The 16,600-nt window shown below is 43.4% G+C and overlaps 1 protein-coding gene across 7 annotated transcripts in view; it reads left to right on the forward strand.

The window, feature by feature from the left end:
* SBF2 (SET binding factor 2) overlaps positions 1-16,292 on the forward strand; it is a 457,341-nt gene extending 441,049 nt beyond the window's left edge. For 5 of the 7 annotated variants that reach the window (XM_049713586.1, XM_049713584.1, XM_033404539.2 and 2 more), the window contains 8 exons: positions 3,363-3,489; positions 5,624-5,751; positions 6,914-7,147; positions 8,230-8,334; positions 9,738-9,931; positions 10,630-10,717; positions 13,331-13,462; positions 14,479-16,292. In XM_049713586.1, coding sequence (XP_049569543.1) covers positions 3,363-3,489; positions 5,624-5,751; positions 6,914-7,147; positions 8,230-8,334; positions 9,738-9,931; positions 10,630-10,717; positions 13,331-13,462; positions 14,479-14,577 — 1,107 coding nt within the window. In that variant the 3' untranslated portion in view covers positions 14,578-16,292. Of the gene's footprint in view, positions 1-3,362; positions 3,490-5,623; positions 5,752-6,913; positions 7,148-8,229; positions 8,335-9,737; positions 9,932-10,629; positions 10,718-13,330; positions 13,463-14,478 lie in introns of those variants that run through there. The other 2 variants (XM_033404541.2, XM_049713585.1) reach the window with 2 other exon arrangements.
* The last annotated feature ends 308 nt before the right edge of the window (positions 16,293-16,600 follow it).

Below are 16,600 nucleotides of genomic sequence, written 5' to 3' on the forward strand. Positions count from 1 at the left end.
GGTGCCATTGTGGCACACAGATGCAGACACTGCTGCCCCCAAGCTCTCACACCTTAATGTTTTCTAAGCACCAATTCCAATTCAAGCAAGGCTGGTGCCAGCGGCCTTGGAGAAGTGTTAGCTTTTCTAACGTAATTGTGGAGTGCAGGGTTTGTGGTGAGCCCAGTCACTCAGTACAGTGGGCTATGAAAGCATTTTTCCACTTGTAGAGGAGTGCTTCTAGTCCTAGCATCTGATCTCCCTGAAATGCCTGTAAGTTCAACTTAAGGTCGTATTCGTCATCATTTCCATTCTACTTTACCTCAGAAGTGGGTCATGAAAATTATATTCCTAAGCGCATTAAATATCAGAATAATCAAGGAAAGATACAGTTATGTGTGAGGCAAGTGGTTTTTATGGAGAACAGTCATTGAGAGAAATGTTTTGTTATTCTGGAGCTTTGTTTAATAAGTTTTTAAAAGAGTTTTTTGAACTGTCATGGACTGGGTCAGTGGAAATAGCCCTGAACTCTTCTTCCCCTGGACACAGTGAGCCAAGGGTCTGGCCTGTGATTACCAAGGTTTATTCCAGGGGCTGTTGGGGCAAAGTTGTTCTTGGAGCTCACCCTGCCCAAGCACATTGCAGATTCTCCTCCCTGAGATTCTCAGATTGGTAGAGAACCAAGTTCTATCCTCTTGGACCTGTCTCCTTCTTCTGTCACACCACCCACAATCCAGGTCACCCCCCTCCCTCATGTGTGCACCAGCCCTTGAGGTGGTGCTACTGATTCTGAACCAGGAACCCAGGCTAAAGAGTTTAAGTTCTAAAACGTAGCATATGGCGCACAACCTCGCTATTCAGAGCCACATCCCAGTTGTCTCAGGGAAAATGTTCCTGTCCTGGGGAGACCAGAACCAACTGGAAGGGCAGTGGCTTAGGTCAAGAAAGCAGGTCCACAGTACACAAGCCCATTGCTTAAGAGTCAAACTCTGTTTTAATACATCTTCTTAACATCCATTTTATGTTGTATTACTTATGATCTAAAATTTTAGTTCAATGTAAAAGCCAGAAAAAATGTTATAGGAAAAAAAACCTTTAATCATCACAGAAAACTAGGTTTCTAATCAAATGATAAACATTGATAAAATCACTGATATCCAGATCATGACTTTAAATTCCCACTGATCTGTTGGGTAATCAACATATTGCACACATGTCTGCTCTGTTTGGCTGACCAAGTGTTGGTCTACATTGCCAAATTAAAACATGGAGAGGAAAGCTGGCTTTTAGACAGCCTGCCTCCAGTATTCATTTGAAACAGCTTTTAAGTAAATACAATTATGATTGGAACTTATCTCAACCAAGCAAAATTCTCTAACTGGTCATGAGAGAGTGAGCAATCCAAAGGTGAGATTGCTGGGTGGACTGGAGAGCATCACAAGGTCATCAGCCTATCTTCTGCCACATGAGATGGCTCCATGGAGTCTGCGTACAGGTTGCCTAGAGCATGCTATAGCTCAGTGACCGTTCCGGACTCTGCCTTCCTCCCACCCTCCCATGTCATTCCCTCATCCTTATTCCTCTCCCAGTGACCTCACTAAGTTACTGATGGAAAATTAATGTTAAAAGGCATAAGCTCCTCCCCCTTCCCTTGGCACTTGAACATACCTTTCTTTTTATCTACTCTTCTGTCCCTCCTCATTTTTAAGGCTGTTCCCTGTTTCTGGACCCTTAGCCTCATTCATTCTTGCTTTCCCAGGGCCTTACTCTCTTAGTTATCAGCTCTTTCTCCACAGTTTATTCTCTCTCTGTTGGCTCCTTCTACATTGCCCTACATTTCCCGACATTTCTTTTGTCGGGAAAACGTCTCTTGCTGTCGCCCCAAACCACCACCTTCTCTTCTCATTCCTGTCACTGCCAAACTTCTGTAAGCATAATTTTTCTTACTGTATTACACACTATTACACCACAAATGCCTAGAAAGCAAGAACCACAACTTATGATAATTTGCGTATCAAGTATCTAGCACAGTATAAAGTAGTGAAGGAGGCACAGCCCGAGGAGCCTAGCAAGCCAGGGTTCAAATCTGGGCTCACTAGTTGCTGTGAATGACCTTGGGTAAATTATTTAATCTTGCTCATCTTCAGCTTCCTCATTTGTAAAGCGGGGGAGGGGAGGGTAATAATTCTCATCTTCACAGGATCTGAATAGACATTTTTCCAAAGACATACAAACGGCCAAAGGTACATGAAAAAGTGTTCATCACTCACTAATCATCAGGAAAGTACAAATCGAAACCACAATGAGACATCACTTCACACCTGTTAGAATAGCTGTTATCAAAAAGACAAGAGGTGACAAATGTTGGTGAGGATGTGGAGAAAAGGGAACCCTTGTTGGGAATGTAAATTGGTGCAGCCACTATGGAAAACAATATGGAGGTCCCTCAGAAAGTTCAAAATAGAGCTACCGTATGACCCAGCAGTCCCACTTCCGGATATATTAGAGGGAATGAAGTCATTATTTCAAAGAGATATCTGTACTTCCACATTCATTGCAGCATTATTCACGATAGCCAAGAAGTGGAAATAATGTAAGTGTCCATCTATAGATGCATGGATAAAGAAAATGTTATATGTATAAACATGAGAAATTCATTCAGTCATGAGAAAAAAGGAAATCCTGCCACTTGCAGCAATGTGGATGGAATCTGAGGGCATTACGCTAAGTGAAATAAGTCAGAGAAGGATAAATGCTGTGTGATCTCACTTATAGGTAGAATCTAAAAAAGCCTTACTCATAGGAACAGAGTAGAACGGTGGTTACCAGGGGCTGGGGGCGGGGGGATGGAGAGATGTTTGTCTTCCAGGTATAAGAGGAGTAAGTTCTGGAGATCCAGTGTACACCATGGCGACTATAGTTAACAAATACTGTATTCTATACTTGAAAGTTGCTAAGAGAATAGATCTTAAATGTTCTCACCACCACCAAAAAAAAAGGTAATTGTATGAGGTTATGGAGGTGTTAACTAACCCTCTTGTGATAATCACTTCACAATAGATATGTGTATTAAATCATCACATTGTACCCCTTAAACTTACACAATGTTATATGTCAGTTATATCTCAATAAAGCCGGAAAAAAATAATGCCTATCTTGCAGTGTTGTTACGGAGATTATATGAGATTACGTTTATTAAAAAAAAACCCTAGCATGGTGTCTGTCAAAAGGCTGGTTCCTTTCCGACTTCCACTCATGGTGGGGATTCAGTTGACTGAGTGACCAAATGGTCTCCTGCATATTTCAGGTCAGCACTCAGTGGCATGGCATCCACTTTTTGTTCCATTTGATTCTTATTCTTTTCTTTGCCTTGTGTGTTTCAGGTTCACAACCAGTATCCAACTGAGTTTGAATTCAATCCCTATTACTTAAAGTTCTTGGCTTTCCACTATGTGTCTAATCGCTTTAAAACATTTCTCCTGGATTCAGACTATGAAAGATTAGAGCACGGTACGTGTTTGCATGCCCTTGTTCCATCTTTCTTGTTAGTTTTATGTGTTTTTAATTAAAGACACTAATAAAATAACCACCCCCAAGTGTGGCAAGGCCACTTTAAGGTTTTACTCTACAAACTACGAAAGTAGAATGGACATGAGTGAGTGAGATTATGTGCTGTGTTAGCTCTTAGGGGCTCTAAGTGGTCATCATGTAGCACCTTTGAAAAGTTAAATCTGCTTATTACTATTTTATTATCTCCAAGCAGTATCACTGTTAGTGGAGAAACACTTGATTCATAGTTTTTCCATCCCTGGTACACTCTGGTAGGTAAGCTGCCTGCCCCTGGAAGCAGTCTGTATAGCAGTTACGGCCATGGGCTCCGGAGCAAACAGAATAGTTAAATTTCAACACTGCCAGTTACCAGCCAAGTACTTTGGACAGGTTAGGTACCTCTCTGAGTTTCCTCATCTTTAAAATGAGGATAATAATATCACCCACCCCTTTGGGCCAGGATGATCCCATTAGGAAATGTTTGTAAATTTCTTAGCACAGTTGCTAGCACAAAGAACTCAACAAATTTTAGACATCACCATTGTTATTATAATTTTTAATAGCAGTAATAGTTGTAAAGAGTAGATTCTCAAAAGCCAGTCAGCCCCTGCGAAAACGTTTCCCCAAGGGGAATTTTACATTCTTACTTTTGCTGTTTTTATAGTGGGGGGGAAAGGGGGATACACATGAGTATTTTTGTTAAGAAGACAAGTAAATAAAGAAAATCAGTATATTATATTGACTATTTTCAGTATATTATATATACCTGAATATTCATAAAGAAGACTCTCTTAATGGCTGAAAATATTTACTAATATTCTCAGTTTAAAATATGAAAGCAAAGAAATACTGCTTTTCAGTGCATGCTATTAAAATTACCTAGCATGATATCTCATCCATTTGGTAAAGGAGACGGCACTGATGAGACCATTTCCTTTCCTGTTTGTACTTCCAGACCTCTGTTGACTCATAAAATTGTCATTCCACACATCATAATCAGAAACCTTAATTTTTTAAGCACCCGTGTGTTGGGAAGACATTAAGTAGAGCTGGTTACAGTGGACATTAGAGTCACTTGGAGAACTTTTTTAAATGACTTGATGTCTGGGGCCCATCCTCAGAGATTCTGATTTAATGGGTCTGAGGTGAGACCTAGGCACTGGGATTTTTTTAAGCCCTTTTTTTTTAATGAGTGGCCAGGGTTGAGAACTACTTTTCTGCACTCTACAGTTGAAAGGTAGAGAAGAAACATTAATTAGTCTTGGGGGCCCCTCATATTATAGGATTTTGTGCAGCCTTGGGCATGAGATCCTCTTTTATGATAAATAAAATGCTTGTTGACTTTTGACTGAATCTTTTCATTCAAAGCAAGATAGCACTGCTACGAGAGGCACCCTTCCTGGCCTTTTAAAGAAATACCTCCTGCCTCACCCTAACACATCTTACTCTCTATTAAAAATAAAGTGGGCTCATGTGAGTAACAGATTGACTGTTTGAAAGGTACAAATATAGTACCTGAAGTGCCCCCTCCCTCCGCAAATTCAGCTTTTGTGTTTAAGTCATCCAAGGATACGGACCGCATCCTTCTGACATCCAAAGTCTCCATGACCATGATTTGTGGTATATATAAACTACCAAAGAAAACACTTTAAATAGCTTCATAATAAACAGCCAACAACTTTAAAAAGAAACATAAAATTATGTTTTTAACTGAGTTTCATCAAATCATTTTCCTTCCATTTTCTCTTGAAAAATGTGTAGAATGTCTCCTGGCATGGACCTCTATGAATCTAGATATAGACGCGGGATGTCGATTGGAAGGGAGTCATGCTGTCCTGCTAAATGCTTGGGAAAACTTTATCCCAGGTTTTTCTTCCATTTGGATTTGTTTCCATATAGCTATGAAGTCCATTCCTATCTTTAGCTTTGCAGTCATTTTCTAAGGCTTCTGCACGTGTGCTGCTGTTTCTAGAGCCGTGTGAAATATTCCATTTTTCATCTGCTACATGCGTCATATTTTTAGGCAAACTGTTGATTTATCTGACTTCTGTTTTGCTGATTTTTTTTTTTTTTTTTTTGGCGGGGGGATCTACAGGAACTTTATTTGATGATAAAGGAGACAAGCGTGCCAAAAGAGGAATTTGTATTTGGGAGTGTATCGATAGAATGCACAAGAGGAGTCCCATTTTCTTTAATTATTTATATTCACCAGTGGAAACAGAGGTACAGAAAGAAAGCATTTATGTTTCATTTTTGGAATATTTTGTGTTAAAGTTTTCCTTACTTTTTGAGCATATATAAGCTGTTTAAGCGTTTTATAAACATTCGACTAGGTTTCATACCAGAAGCTATTTAAAAGTTGATACACTATGGGTTTAGGTTATGATGGAATGGAGACGGATACCAAATTCTTGACCACAAAAATTAGGAGCTGGCCCCCCAACCATAGAAAGGATAACTTCAAGAAAGTCAGAGCAAGTCAACTTTCCCTGGGAAGAAAGAACAAACAAAACTTGAAACCTTAGCAGGCTGTGTAAGCAGAAAAGATTTCCCTAAGTCCATTTGTACCAAAGCCATGGAAGAACCCCTGTGAGAAGCAGGGATGTTTGGAGCCCAGCCCAAGAAGGATGACCTCTCAGGGACAGCCATCCTCTGCCATGCATGTCTGCATGAAATAGGCTCTGCAGTGGAGTAGACCACCTTACTCAGGAGCAAGGAAGGCCTGGCCCTGGGCCCCATGCAGTAGGACCTCACCCTGGCCTTTCTCCAGACGCACCCTTCTCATGAGGTGAGGTGTATGAGAAACCAAGGGTACATGCTTGGATGCCTCTCCTTCATCTAGACCATGCTCTGGCACTTCAAGATTCCTTGCCCAAATTCAAGTTAGTCACCAGACCACTTCCCCAAGCCAGTGAATGTATCCCTAAGCTAAAAGGGCAGCTAAGGAGTAGCTGTTTGGACAGGGAGTAGACAAGAGTTTAGCTGCATGGGCTGGGGTATATACACATGTTCATAAGAGACCCTCAGAATATAGGACAGAGCTGGGTCAAGAGGAGCAGGGCTTTAGGCCAAGAACTGGGAGCTGGGACCAGCTTTCCCAGTGCCACCACTTCCTGGTGTAGAATTCCCAGAAGTCCAAGAATTCTCAATTGGAGCCTGGCCTTCTAGGTCATTAGGAAGTTATATTTGTCAAGGTAGGAGCATAGAACATATTTTATCTAATAGTTATGTTGATGTATAATGTTTAAATATATAGATATATGGTATTTGAACCTCTATTCATACTTTTTCCCTGGACCCTGCAATGTTAGGGGCTGGCCTGCCAGTAAGCTTGGGGCACTTTGGGGTCAAGATGAAACTATATTTCAGAATTTTCTTTATACAGGCCCTGAAGCCCAATGTAAATGTTTCCAGCCTCAAGAAGTGGGATTACTATGTAGAGGAGACCCTTTCCACAGGGCCTTCATATGACTGGACAATGCTGACCCCTAAGCAGTTCCCCTCCGAAGACTCTGAACTGACCAGAGGAGCTGGGCCCCAGAGCCAGAGGAGAACAGTGTGGCCATGCTATGATGATGTCAGCTGTGCTCAGCCCGACGCTCTCACCAGCCTTGTCAGTGTAAGTCAGCTGTGTGTAGACACACTCTTGGGGCACCAGGGGACCTGGAGGCACATGAGGCCTCAGGAACTGAGCTTAGTTAAGACTGGTTCACCAGCTCCTGGACATAGCTCTCCTTACTTTGGGTTAGCACTATAGCCAGCACTACAGGAGCATAAGGACACCAGATTTGCTCCCATGGATCAGTGGGGAACCAGGCTCAGGTACTGGCAAAGAGTCTCAGTAAAAATGAGCTTTTCAGCGTTAGAAGGAAGCATTCGAGCAAATGGAGCCGTTTGCAGCTTCGCAGCTGTTTCAGCTGGCCAAGCAGCCTGAGTCAGGCCTGGGCTATGGCTTTTGTGGGTGCCTTACTTCCTCTGGTCAGAAGTGTGGGTAGCTGATGGCCTGATGGGAGCACTGCCAACCATCTTCTACAAGGAATATTCTGGAGTGAAGCCACCCTGGCAGTAGCTACCCTGATGAGAACAGCAGCCCTGAGGAAAGGGTTTGAGCCCAGATACGGGCCAAACAGTTCCTGAAGAGTCTTCTCCGTCCAGTTTCCTGACCAGGACGAGCGTGCTTCAGTGAAAACACTGTCACAGAGGCTGCCGCTCTGCTCTCCAGCTTCCCTGTCTGAAGGAAACTCCATTCCTTGGGCATTTCTTGGTTCATTTTTTCTACATCTGGTTTGAATCATCAGAGTTGAGGGGTTCCTCTGTCAAGGACAGACTTCTCATATACCTCAGCTATTACAGTTTGGACACCGGCCCAGTGCTTGACCTTTTGCTGTGGCCATCAGATGTCCTATGGGCTGGCCAAGGGTGAAGGTGTTGGGGATATTTATTTCATCTATTTAAGCCATCTGTACGAAAAGGCCCGGTTACAGGTCCTGATAAATCACCTTTGCCACAATGCATCGCACCAGCTAGAGCTCCCACCTCTGTTCCTGCTTGGGAGGCTTCTGAGGCCCCATGCTTACCGTGGTTTTTCACTGCCCTCTGGCCACGCTGTTCATCTAGTACAGAGCGGGTGTGGCTCTGGGGAACATCCTGATTTCTATGAAATACTTATCTGTCAGAAAACTCCTTTTAATTACTTTGCAGGAAATTGAAAGACTGGAGCATAAATTGAACCAAACAGCTGAGAAGTGGCAGCAGCTATGGGAACGGGTAACTGTGGACCTTAAAGAAGAGCTCAGAGCAGACCGTGTGAGTTGGCAAAACCCTTTGAAGAGCTACTTCTGAGCTTCTGGAGGGCGCTAGGTCAGGTGGGGCCTCTGCCGCAGGTAATTCAGGAGATTTATGGCCAAAGGGAGGGTCATGCCCTGAGGGTCCAGGGCAGAAAGCTCCAGGTGACTGGGTACTTCCTGAATGCCTCACTTTACCACAGTGACAGAACACTTATGTTCCAGGGCCCTGTATCCAGGGGAAATTACTCCTGGTGTAGCGCCTCTGTGGTTTCAGCTGATCTTCTACCACATGAGGGAGGAGGGGAATGCCAAGACCTTATCTGCGCCAGAGAAATAATCAGAGAAAATGAAATGTTTTAAATGAGCAAAATATGCTGCTTTCCGTTGTTCACACCCCCTTTTTGCTTCTGAATTAAGAAACATTTATCGTAAAAATATTTTTAAACCAAATACTCTTGTTTTCTGCTTCTCACAGCCCCTTCATCCCCTTCACCTGTAGTACGTGGAAGGGCTGTGCTGAGCACCACCCACACTTTGCATTCTGTTAACCCAGTGAGGGAGTGGCGTCTCAGCTCAGGCACGCTGGGACAGGCTCAGATCACACAGCTGATATGTGGGGCGGCCACCAGTCAAACCCACATCAGATTGACTCCAAGTGCAACAGAAGGGAAGTTAGGACAGATGAGTGTTCTGAAGAGCACTTCAGGAAAGGAGAGGTCGGCAGGGTCAGATGTCACAGAGGAGTCAAGGAGAAGGGAGTGTAGAAGGAAGCCTCCAATGTGGTAGGAAGGGGTCCTTGGGGTGCCTTCTCCTGCCTTCAGATGGCAACTCAGGAGCTGTTATCAGACAGGCCACAGGTAGGTGGTGTCTTACTGCTTTTTTTCTCAGAAGAATAAATAGTTTCTTAATTTTTTTTCTGATTATGAAAGTGAGATATGTGTATTCCTTTAAATAAGACAATATACAGAAAGTTATGAAATAGACAGAAATCACCCAAAATTTATAACCTAGAAATAAACCATTATGCCATCAAACTTGTTTTATAATTCTAAACACACATATAAAAGGGATTTACTATACATGCAGTTTTAAAAACCTGCATTTTTTTTTACTTAATATGTGGCGTACATGGCCTTCAGTTTGTCCGTTATGTAAATCAGCATCATTTTTAATGGCTGTCTAGAAGTCCATTGTATGGAAATACCTTTTTTTTTTAAGCAGTCGCATAATGATAGACATTTAGGTGGTTTCTAGTTTTCTGCTAGTTTCCTAAAAAACTCCAGGATAAACATCTTTTTATATATATTTTACATATATATATATGGTCCAGTTTTTTCCTTGAGGTAAATTTTTAGAAGTGAAATTATCGGATCAGTTGCTTAAAGTCTTTGGAAAGCTTTCCTAGCTCCTGTTCTTTTTCAGCCCCAGAGACACCCTTTGGGTTCCCCAGGAATTGTGTCTACCAACCTCCCTTCCTATCAGAAGAGGTCTCTGCTGCATCTCCCAGACAGCAGCATGGGGGAGGAACAGAACGCCAGCATCTCCCCATCCAACGGAGTGGACCGGAGAGCAGCCACGCTGTACAGCCAGTACACGTCTAAGAATGATGAAAACAGGTTGACGTTGCTAAGCCCTCCCGAGTGTACTGAAAAAGCTCTCCCCACCCTGCCCTCGGCCACACCGCAGGCCCTTTAATAAGCTAGGCCTGTGCCGTGCCGCCTTCTGTAAACTTAAAATGGATCCACTTTAATCCTTTGTCTCTGTTTTAAATGCGTTAGACGGTTCTTGGAAGAGGAAAAGTCAAAATTACAACTAAAATAATGCCAAGAGGTTGTAGTTATTTGTGGCGGGTCCTGATTGCTATTGTCTCATGTCTGTCAGATCTCTTGAGGGAATATGTGTTAGTGAGCACGTTTTCCGGGGCAAACTTCAGCAATCCAGCGCATGCTAGCTCAAGCAGAGAGGAATTTACTCACATAAATTGGGAAGGCCAAGCATGTGCCAGTTTCTTACACAGCATCTTCAGGCTTCGGTTGTTTGCCAGCTCTGCTTTCTCCCATGGGCTGCATCTACCCCAACATGGTATAAAAAATGGCTACTGAGAGCTCCAAACCTCACACGTTTGGTAATTCCAGCAGAAAGAGGCAGCCTTTCCCCCAAGGTCTAATAGAAAAATTCTAGGGGGAGCTCTGATGGATCTTTTTTGGATCATCTGGGGGAAACAGAGGCTTGACCAACAAAAACCACAGATACCCCCTTACAGCACTTTTTAAATGAAAAATCAAATTAACTGCTATGCCATCATTGTTTCTAGGTCCTTTGAGGGAACGCTCTACAAAAGAGGGGCTTTGCTGAAAGGTTGGAAGCCCCGCTGGTTCGTTTTGGATGTAACAAAACATCAGGTAATAAATACCATCACAGCCTATAGAAATCACTTCTCCCTAGGCTAGGCTCAGTCCCCGGCTGTTGTGTGACTCTCAGCAGAAAGGCACAGCCTTCATGTACAGAATGCTTTCCTAAGGCCTCTCATATGCTGCCTGAGGCTCCTCCATGGACCCAGTGAGGAGCAGTAGTCCTGAGACTGAGTGCAGCAGCCTTCTGAGAGAGTGCAGGTGTGTGCAGGCAGAGGCAGTGACTGCTGAGCCCAGAGCATCAAGAGCAATAGGACTCTGCTTTTTAATGCTCATGTTATCTCCTGCTACCTGCTCTTAAAACCCAGGCCACGAGAGTACCTGAGGTTTTCAGCTTGTTGCATACCACATGCACATACAGAACCCATGCCTATGAATACTCCCCAGAAGACAGATGACCTTCATCTTTGCAGCATAACACATCCATTCAAAATCGAGGGTGTTCATGTATTCAACAAACATTTATTGAACACTTTATCTGTGCCCATCACTGTACTTGGTACTAAAGAAGGCATTATTATCCCTCAGAGGTGACAGCAACAGAGGATGGAGGGAGCCCTGAAATAGGCAGAAGGGGATGTGCCCACCCAAGCCTGAAATCCACAGTGGGCAAGTACTAGACTGGACCTCCCAGACCACGCTGGGAAGCCTTTTCCCCACTGCTACGTTCTTTGCTGTGGCTGTAGCACCCTGCACAATCCTGAGTGTCAGAATCTTTGCTCCAGTGATCTTGGTTGGGGTGGAGCCCAGCCCTTCTGCACCCTTCACTAGTGAGAGTCGCATGGCCTCCTACGTTCTGACCACAGACCTCACTCTACCTTGGACCTGACCAGTAAGCCTTGAGCAGCTTCTCAATGCATTTATGTCCAACATGGAGTCTGTTCAGAAAGATACGGACTGTTACGCCAGTACAGTGCTCTTGTTGGACCTGCACCTAGATGACTCCTGACAGATGAATACTTTGCATGGGGACCCCCTTTCCCTCTGCTCAAGGAGTTTCATAAAGGTTACACAGAATCTTTGTGGAAGATATAGAGAAGTTTTTACAGATATGCAATGGAAGCCCTTTTTAGGGGGCTGGACTTTAAACAACATTCTCTCTGAAACCATAGAGCCTACACTGTGTAGAAAAGTTTCATTAAATCACTAAATATAACAGGAGAATGTCATAATTTTTCTATAAGTTACAATTACATCAAATTATATTTGCATTCTTGCCAGTCTTTTAGATTTCTTTAACACGAAAGGTATATGGTTTTTCTGTTTAGTCCTACTCATACTATGCCTGAATGGAGAGGCAGAGAAAAGTCTGAGGCCAGAACCACAGAGACGGAGGCGCCACACACATTCCTGCCGTGTAGATTATAGAGAGTGAAGTCCAGACTAATTTAGAGTGATGTCCAGTCCTTACACACAGTAACCACTCAATCAAATGTTGAGCTATTTATTGTTTTTCAAAAGTCACTTTATATCTACATGCTATTTGGAAACTTGCTTTTTAAATATAAGATAGCTTGGGGCTTCCCTGGTGGCGCAGTGGTTGGGAGTCTGCCTGCTGATGCAGGGGACGCGGGTTCGTGCCCCGGTTCGGGAGGATCCCGCATGCCGCGGAGTGGCTGGGCCCGTGGGCCATGGCCACTGGGCCTGCGCGTCCAGAGCCTGTGCTCTGCGACGGGAGAGGCCACGGCAGTGAGAGGCCCGCGTACCGCATAAATAAATAAATAAATAAATAAAGATAGCTTGGACATATTTTCCTACCAGTTCATAATAGATCTTAACATTTTTGAAATGTTGTATAGAATTCCATATTATTGATGTACCATCATTTAATTAACCAACACCATATTGACAGATACCTTTTCAGTTGTTAGCTAATAAAATAAAGGCAGTGCTGAAGGAAACCTCTTTATAGGTGTGTCTTTGCATGCTTGTGGGAGTGTTTCTGTAGGATAAATTTCTAGAGGTGGGAAAGGTGTATCAATAGGTATAAACATTTTAAATTTTAGTTCATATTGCCAAATTGTCCTCTAAAAGGCTTCTGACTAATTATATCCCCACTAACAGTGTTTGAGAATACCTAGTGCCTTCCATTCAGCCTGAATATTGTCAGCCATTTTAATATTTCTTAATCTAAGTGAAAAGTGAAATCTCATTGATTTCATTTACTTTTCTTTGATCAGGTTGTTCATCTTCTCAGATGTTTATAGGTCACTCACATTTCTTCTGTGACTTGCCTGTTGAAATCCTTTGACCATTTTTCTATTAGGTTATCTTTTTCTTCTCAATTCTAGGAATTCGGTATATATTCTAAACATTAACCCTTTTTTATATGTTACATGTATATATATATTTTTTACAGTTGTTAGTTGACTTTTTCTATGTGTAATACACTTATTTGTTCAAATTTCAAAAAATACGTCTTTTTCCGCCTTTCTCCCAGCTGTCTAATTCCTCTTCCTAGGAGCAACCAGCGTTTTTAACTTCTTGTCTATTCTTCCAGGCATAGTCTAGCAAGATGTGGGAAAGTATTCAAATACATTTTGAAAAGCCATGCTGTTTTCCCTTTCTGTGTCTCTTATATCCCATGTATCTTTTTGGTTCCAGCTGCGATACTATGACTCGGGTGAGGACACAAGCTGTAAAGGCCACATTGATCTGGCTGAGGTAGAAATGGTCATCCCTGCTGGCCCCAGCATGGGAGCCCCAAAGCACACGAGTGACAAGGCTTTCTTTGATGTAAGTCGATCTTGCCTTTTCCTGGCTCTATTTGCACATGATCCCTTACAATCCATCCACCTCCAAGAATCATGGGGCCTCAGAGCAATTGGTGGTAACTGCACATGGGTCACAGACCCACCCCGGCTGTGGGAATTGCTACAGAGCTTGAACCCAGCACTCTTCATCCCCAAACCTGACCTCTCCCTGCTGTCCACATGTCTCAGAAAGGCTGCACATCGCTTTGCACAAAAGACTCCTTTAAAAGGGATCCAGCTACACGTGGAAGCAGATGAACGCCTTGTTAAATATTGTTAGTTATTCACTCACCACCTACTGTCAAGAACAGATATTACTTCCCTTTGTATCCATTGATCTTCATGCTTGATCATCCACAAAAAAACATCCTTAGTCACACATGATGACTGTCTGCCCTAACATCTTCAGCAGTCCTTAGGTGGGCCTTGGGGCATTTTATGGGCCACATGATAGGGGACTTATCTAATCCCCAGAGCCAAGCAGGACTACATATGGAACACAGGTCATATTCTAGGGCCCTGCTCAGCCTATGAAGCCATTTCCCTGACTCTGGGCTGCCAGTGTGGCCCCAACTGAAGACTTAGAGAAGGGGATGGAAAGGGGACATGAAAGCCAACCCCATCGTGGTGTGGATGAAGCTCGGCCTTCCTGGCGCCTGTGCTGCACTGGTGCAGTGCGTGGGCGGGGCCAGAGACTCCAGCCATTCCTGACCCTCTTCCTCAGTCAAGGAAGGCCCCGGGAAGATGCAAAGTCAGGCTTTCCTAGTGTGTCTCTCTTCTCTGCCAGGCCCTTCTGTTGACATCCCCCTTGACTTTCGGGGCCAGGAAAGTATAATGACTCTAAAGGCGATGACAGTATGATAGTGGGAGACAGAGAAAATAACAGAGGTTCTGGGGCAGAACGGAAAGGAAAGGTCACAGGGATTTATTTGCACACTTGCCCAAAGCCATAGACTAGCCCTGCCCTTCATCTCTGGTTCTCTTCATTTGATTTTATAGCTCAAGACCAGCAAACGTGTGTATAACTTCTGTGCCCAGGATGGACAGAGTGCCCAGCAGTGGATGGACAGGATCCAGAGCTGTATATCTGACGCCTGATGCCCATGGTCAACCCAAACAGAAGAGGGAGGAGGGGCTTGTGCTGCCAGATAGGAAAAAAGTGTGTGAGTCCTTGAGGAGCTGACAGCTTCCTGCTGGTTCTGATGAGTCATCCTAGGGCCTAAGGTTCTCCTACCCAGACTTAACCCATTCCCCTCTTTTAGCAGTTGCTAAGCCTGCTTAGCCTGAGTGGGTGTGTTACACAGGTCTGTCAAGAGCCCTAGGCCCTCCCTGTATCTTGCACTAGGTTGTTCTAACAGGGTCTTCATGGTTAGGGATCAGAAGAATGCTTCCTGAGCCGACCGTCATCCATCCCCTAGGCAAAGTGGCTGCCACCTACCTGGGTCCTTCTTCATGAAAGATACATAGATCCTTTTTGTTCTCCAAGGTCCTAATATCCTTGGAGAGCTTTCTGACAAGCAAAAATCAAAATCCTCCAAGACTATCTTCCATTCTGCATAGACTAGGTTTCCCATCAAAGGCTCCTATTCTTACTACCTGACCTTAGAGATGCTCAGTTCTCTGGTGCTGTCAAAGGTGCTTCCGTGATACCTGCTCGACCATTGGGGTTCACAGCAAGACCATCAGTGCTCAGTGGCAGGCAAAGGGGGGCACACAAGATTATCCTGATGCAAAAAGATTGTCCAGAGAATGATGCAGTAATCACCAGGCCAATGCAGGAAAATACTGCTTCCAAAACACTGAATTTTCTAGGCCAAAGGTGCCCTGAGGATGCAGGACTTTGTGCTCCCATGTATTCTTCTGCTCCCTGACGGCTTCTTACAGAAAATAACATGCAAAAAGCTGAATGCACTAACTCACAAAACAGACACTTGCACTGAACTAATAACGTGGAGATGTTTGAGAGACAGAAGCCAGCTGTTTATGACCACACGACCCCTATGACAAGGGCTGTGTAAACCGAGGTCGCACTGTGGCGTGACTGGATACCCAAACGGCACCTCTGCACATGAACAGTAGGGACTTGTTTGGTCTTTAGGTTTTCTTTACTTCTCATAGCCTGTGTTTGTTCAGCTTAAGACACCAGGAATACTGTTTCTCATGGCACACAGAAACAGCTTTTCTGCAACGGCCGCTGCGGTTGGCTGGAGTCGTAGGTAGCTAGATCATTACATTTGTTTTGAAATGTTAATATGTTAAATACCAAACTAATATTTCAAAAATATGTATATATGAGTTCTTATATCCTTGTTTTTCAGATAGTCTGCTTATAATTTAATATAAAATTAACTGATTCATTCATAAAATTTCAGTAGTGAAATGGTTCCCTTTTTAAAAAGCCGCTTTGTAGATTAAAAATAAATCAGATTTTCAAATTTAAAATTATCTACACACTAGAAAATAGAATTGTGTTAATATATAAGAAATTGGGGGATGATAAGAATGAAGGCTTTTTCTACCATTTTCATTTTATAAATTGCCACCTGTGAAAATGGTTTTTGCACATTATTTGTATTTTTCTTTGTATATGAAATAATTTTTTGTACTCTGTAAAATATGGAGCCCGTTGTACCCTCAGCTATTTGAGACTTTACACAGTGCTTCTTTTGTAACTGGATTCTTGTAACTTTCATGAAGGCGCTACATGCCTTGCATTCACTAACCACCTTGAATTAAATTTATTTCTTAAGAAGAACCATCCCTCATTTACTGAAATAAAGTTCACTGTGCATTGCTTAGCACTCAGAAGGCAACATTTATGATTCATACGTGGGGCTAAAAGTTCAAGGGTAAAATGCAGCATAACCCATTTCTTGCCTTGGTTCTCTTAATGTCATCACTGCCCTTTGCTCAGGAAGTAACCAGAGACACTGGACAGGCTGGCCTGAGCTTCTGGGTTCTGGACGCACTGCTGCAGAGTTTAGGTGAGAGACGTGAGGCCGCCACTCCCACCCTGAGCCCCTGGTGAGCTGTGTGAAGTTGGTTAAGTGCTTCACCTCTTCCCGGTCGCAGTCCCACCACCTGTGGCACATGGCAATTTGTGAGAACTTTAGGCAGGAGA

Source organism: Orcinus orca, chromosome 8, assembly GCF_937001465.1.
Source record: "Orcinus orca chromosome 8, mOrcOrc1.1, whole genome shotgun sequence".
Classification (NCBI taxonomy): domain Eukaryota; kingdom Metazoa; phylum Chordata; class Mammalia; order Artiodactyla; family Delphinidae; genus Orcinus; species Orcinus orca.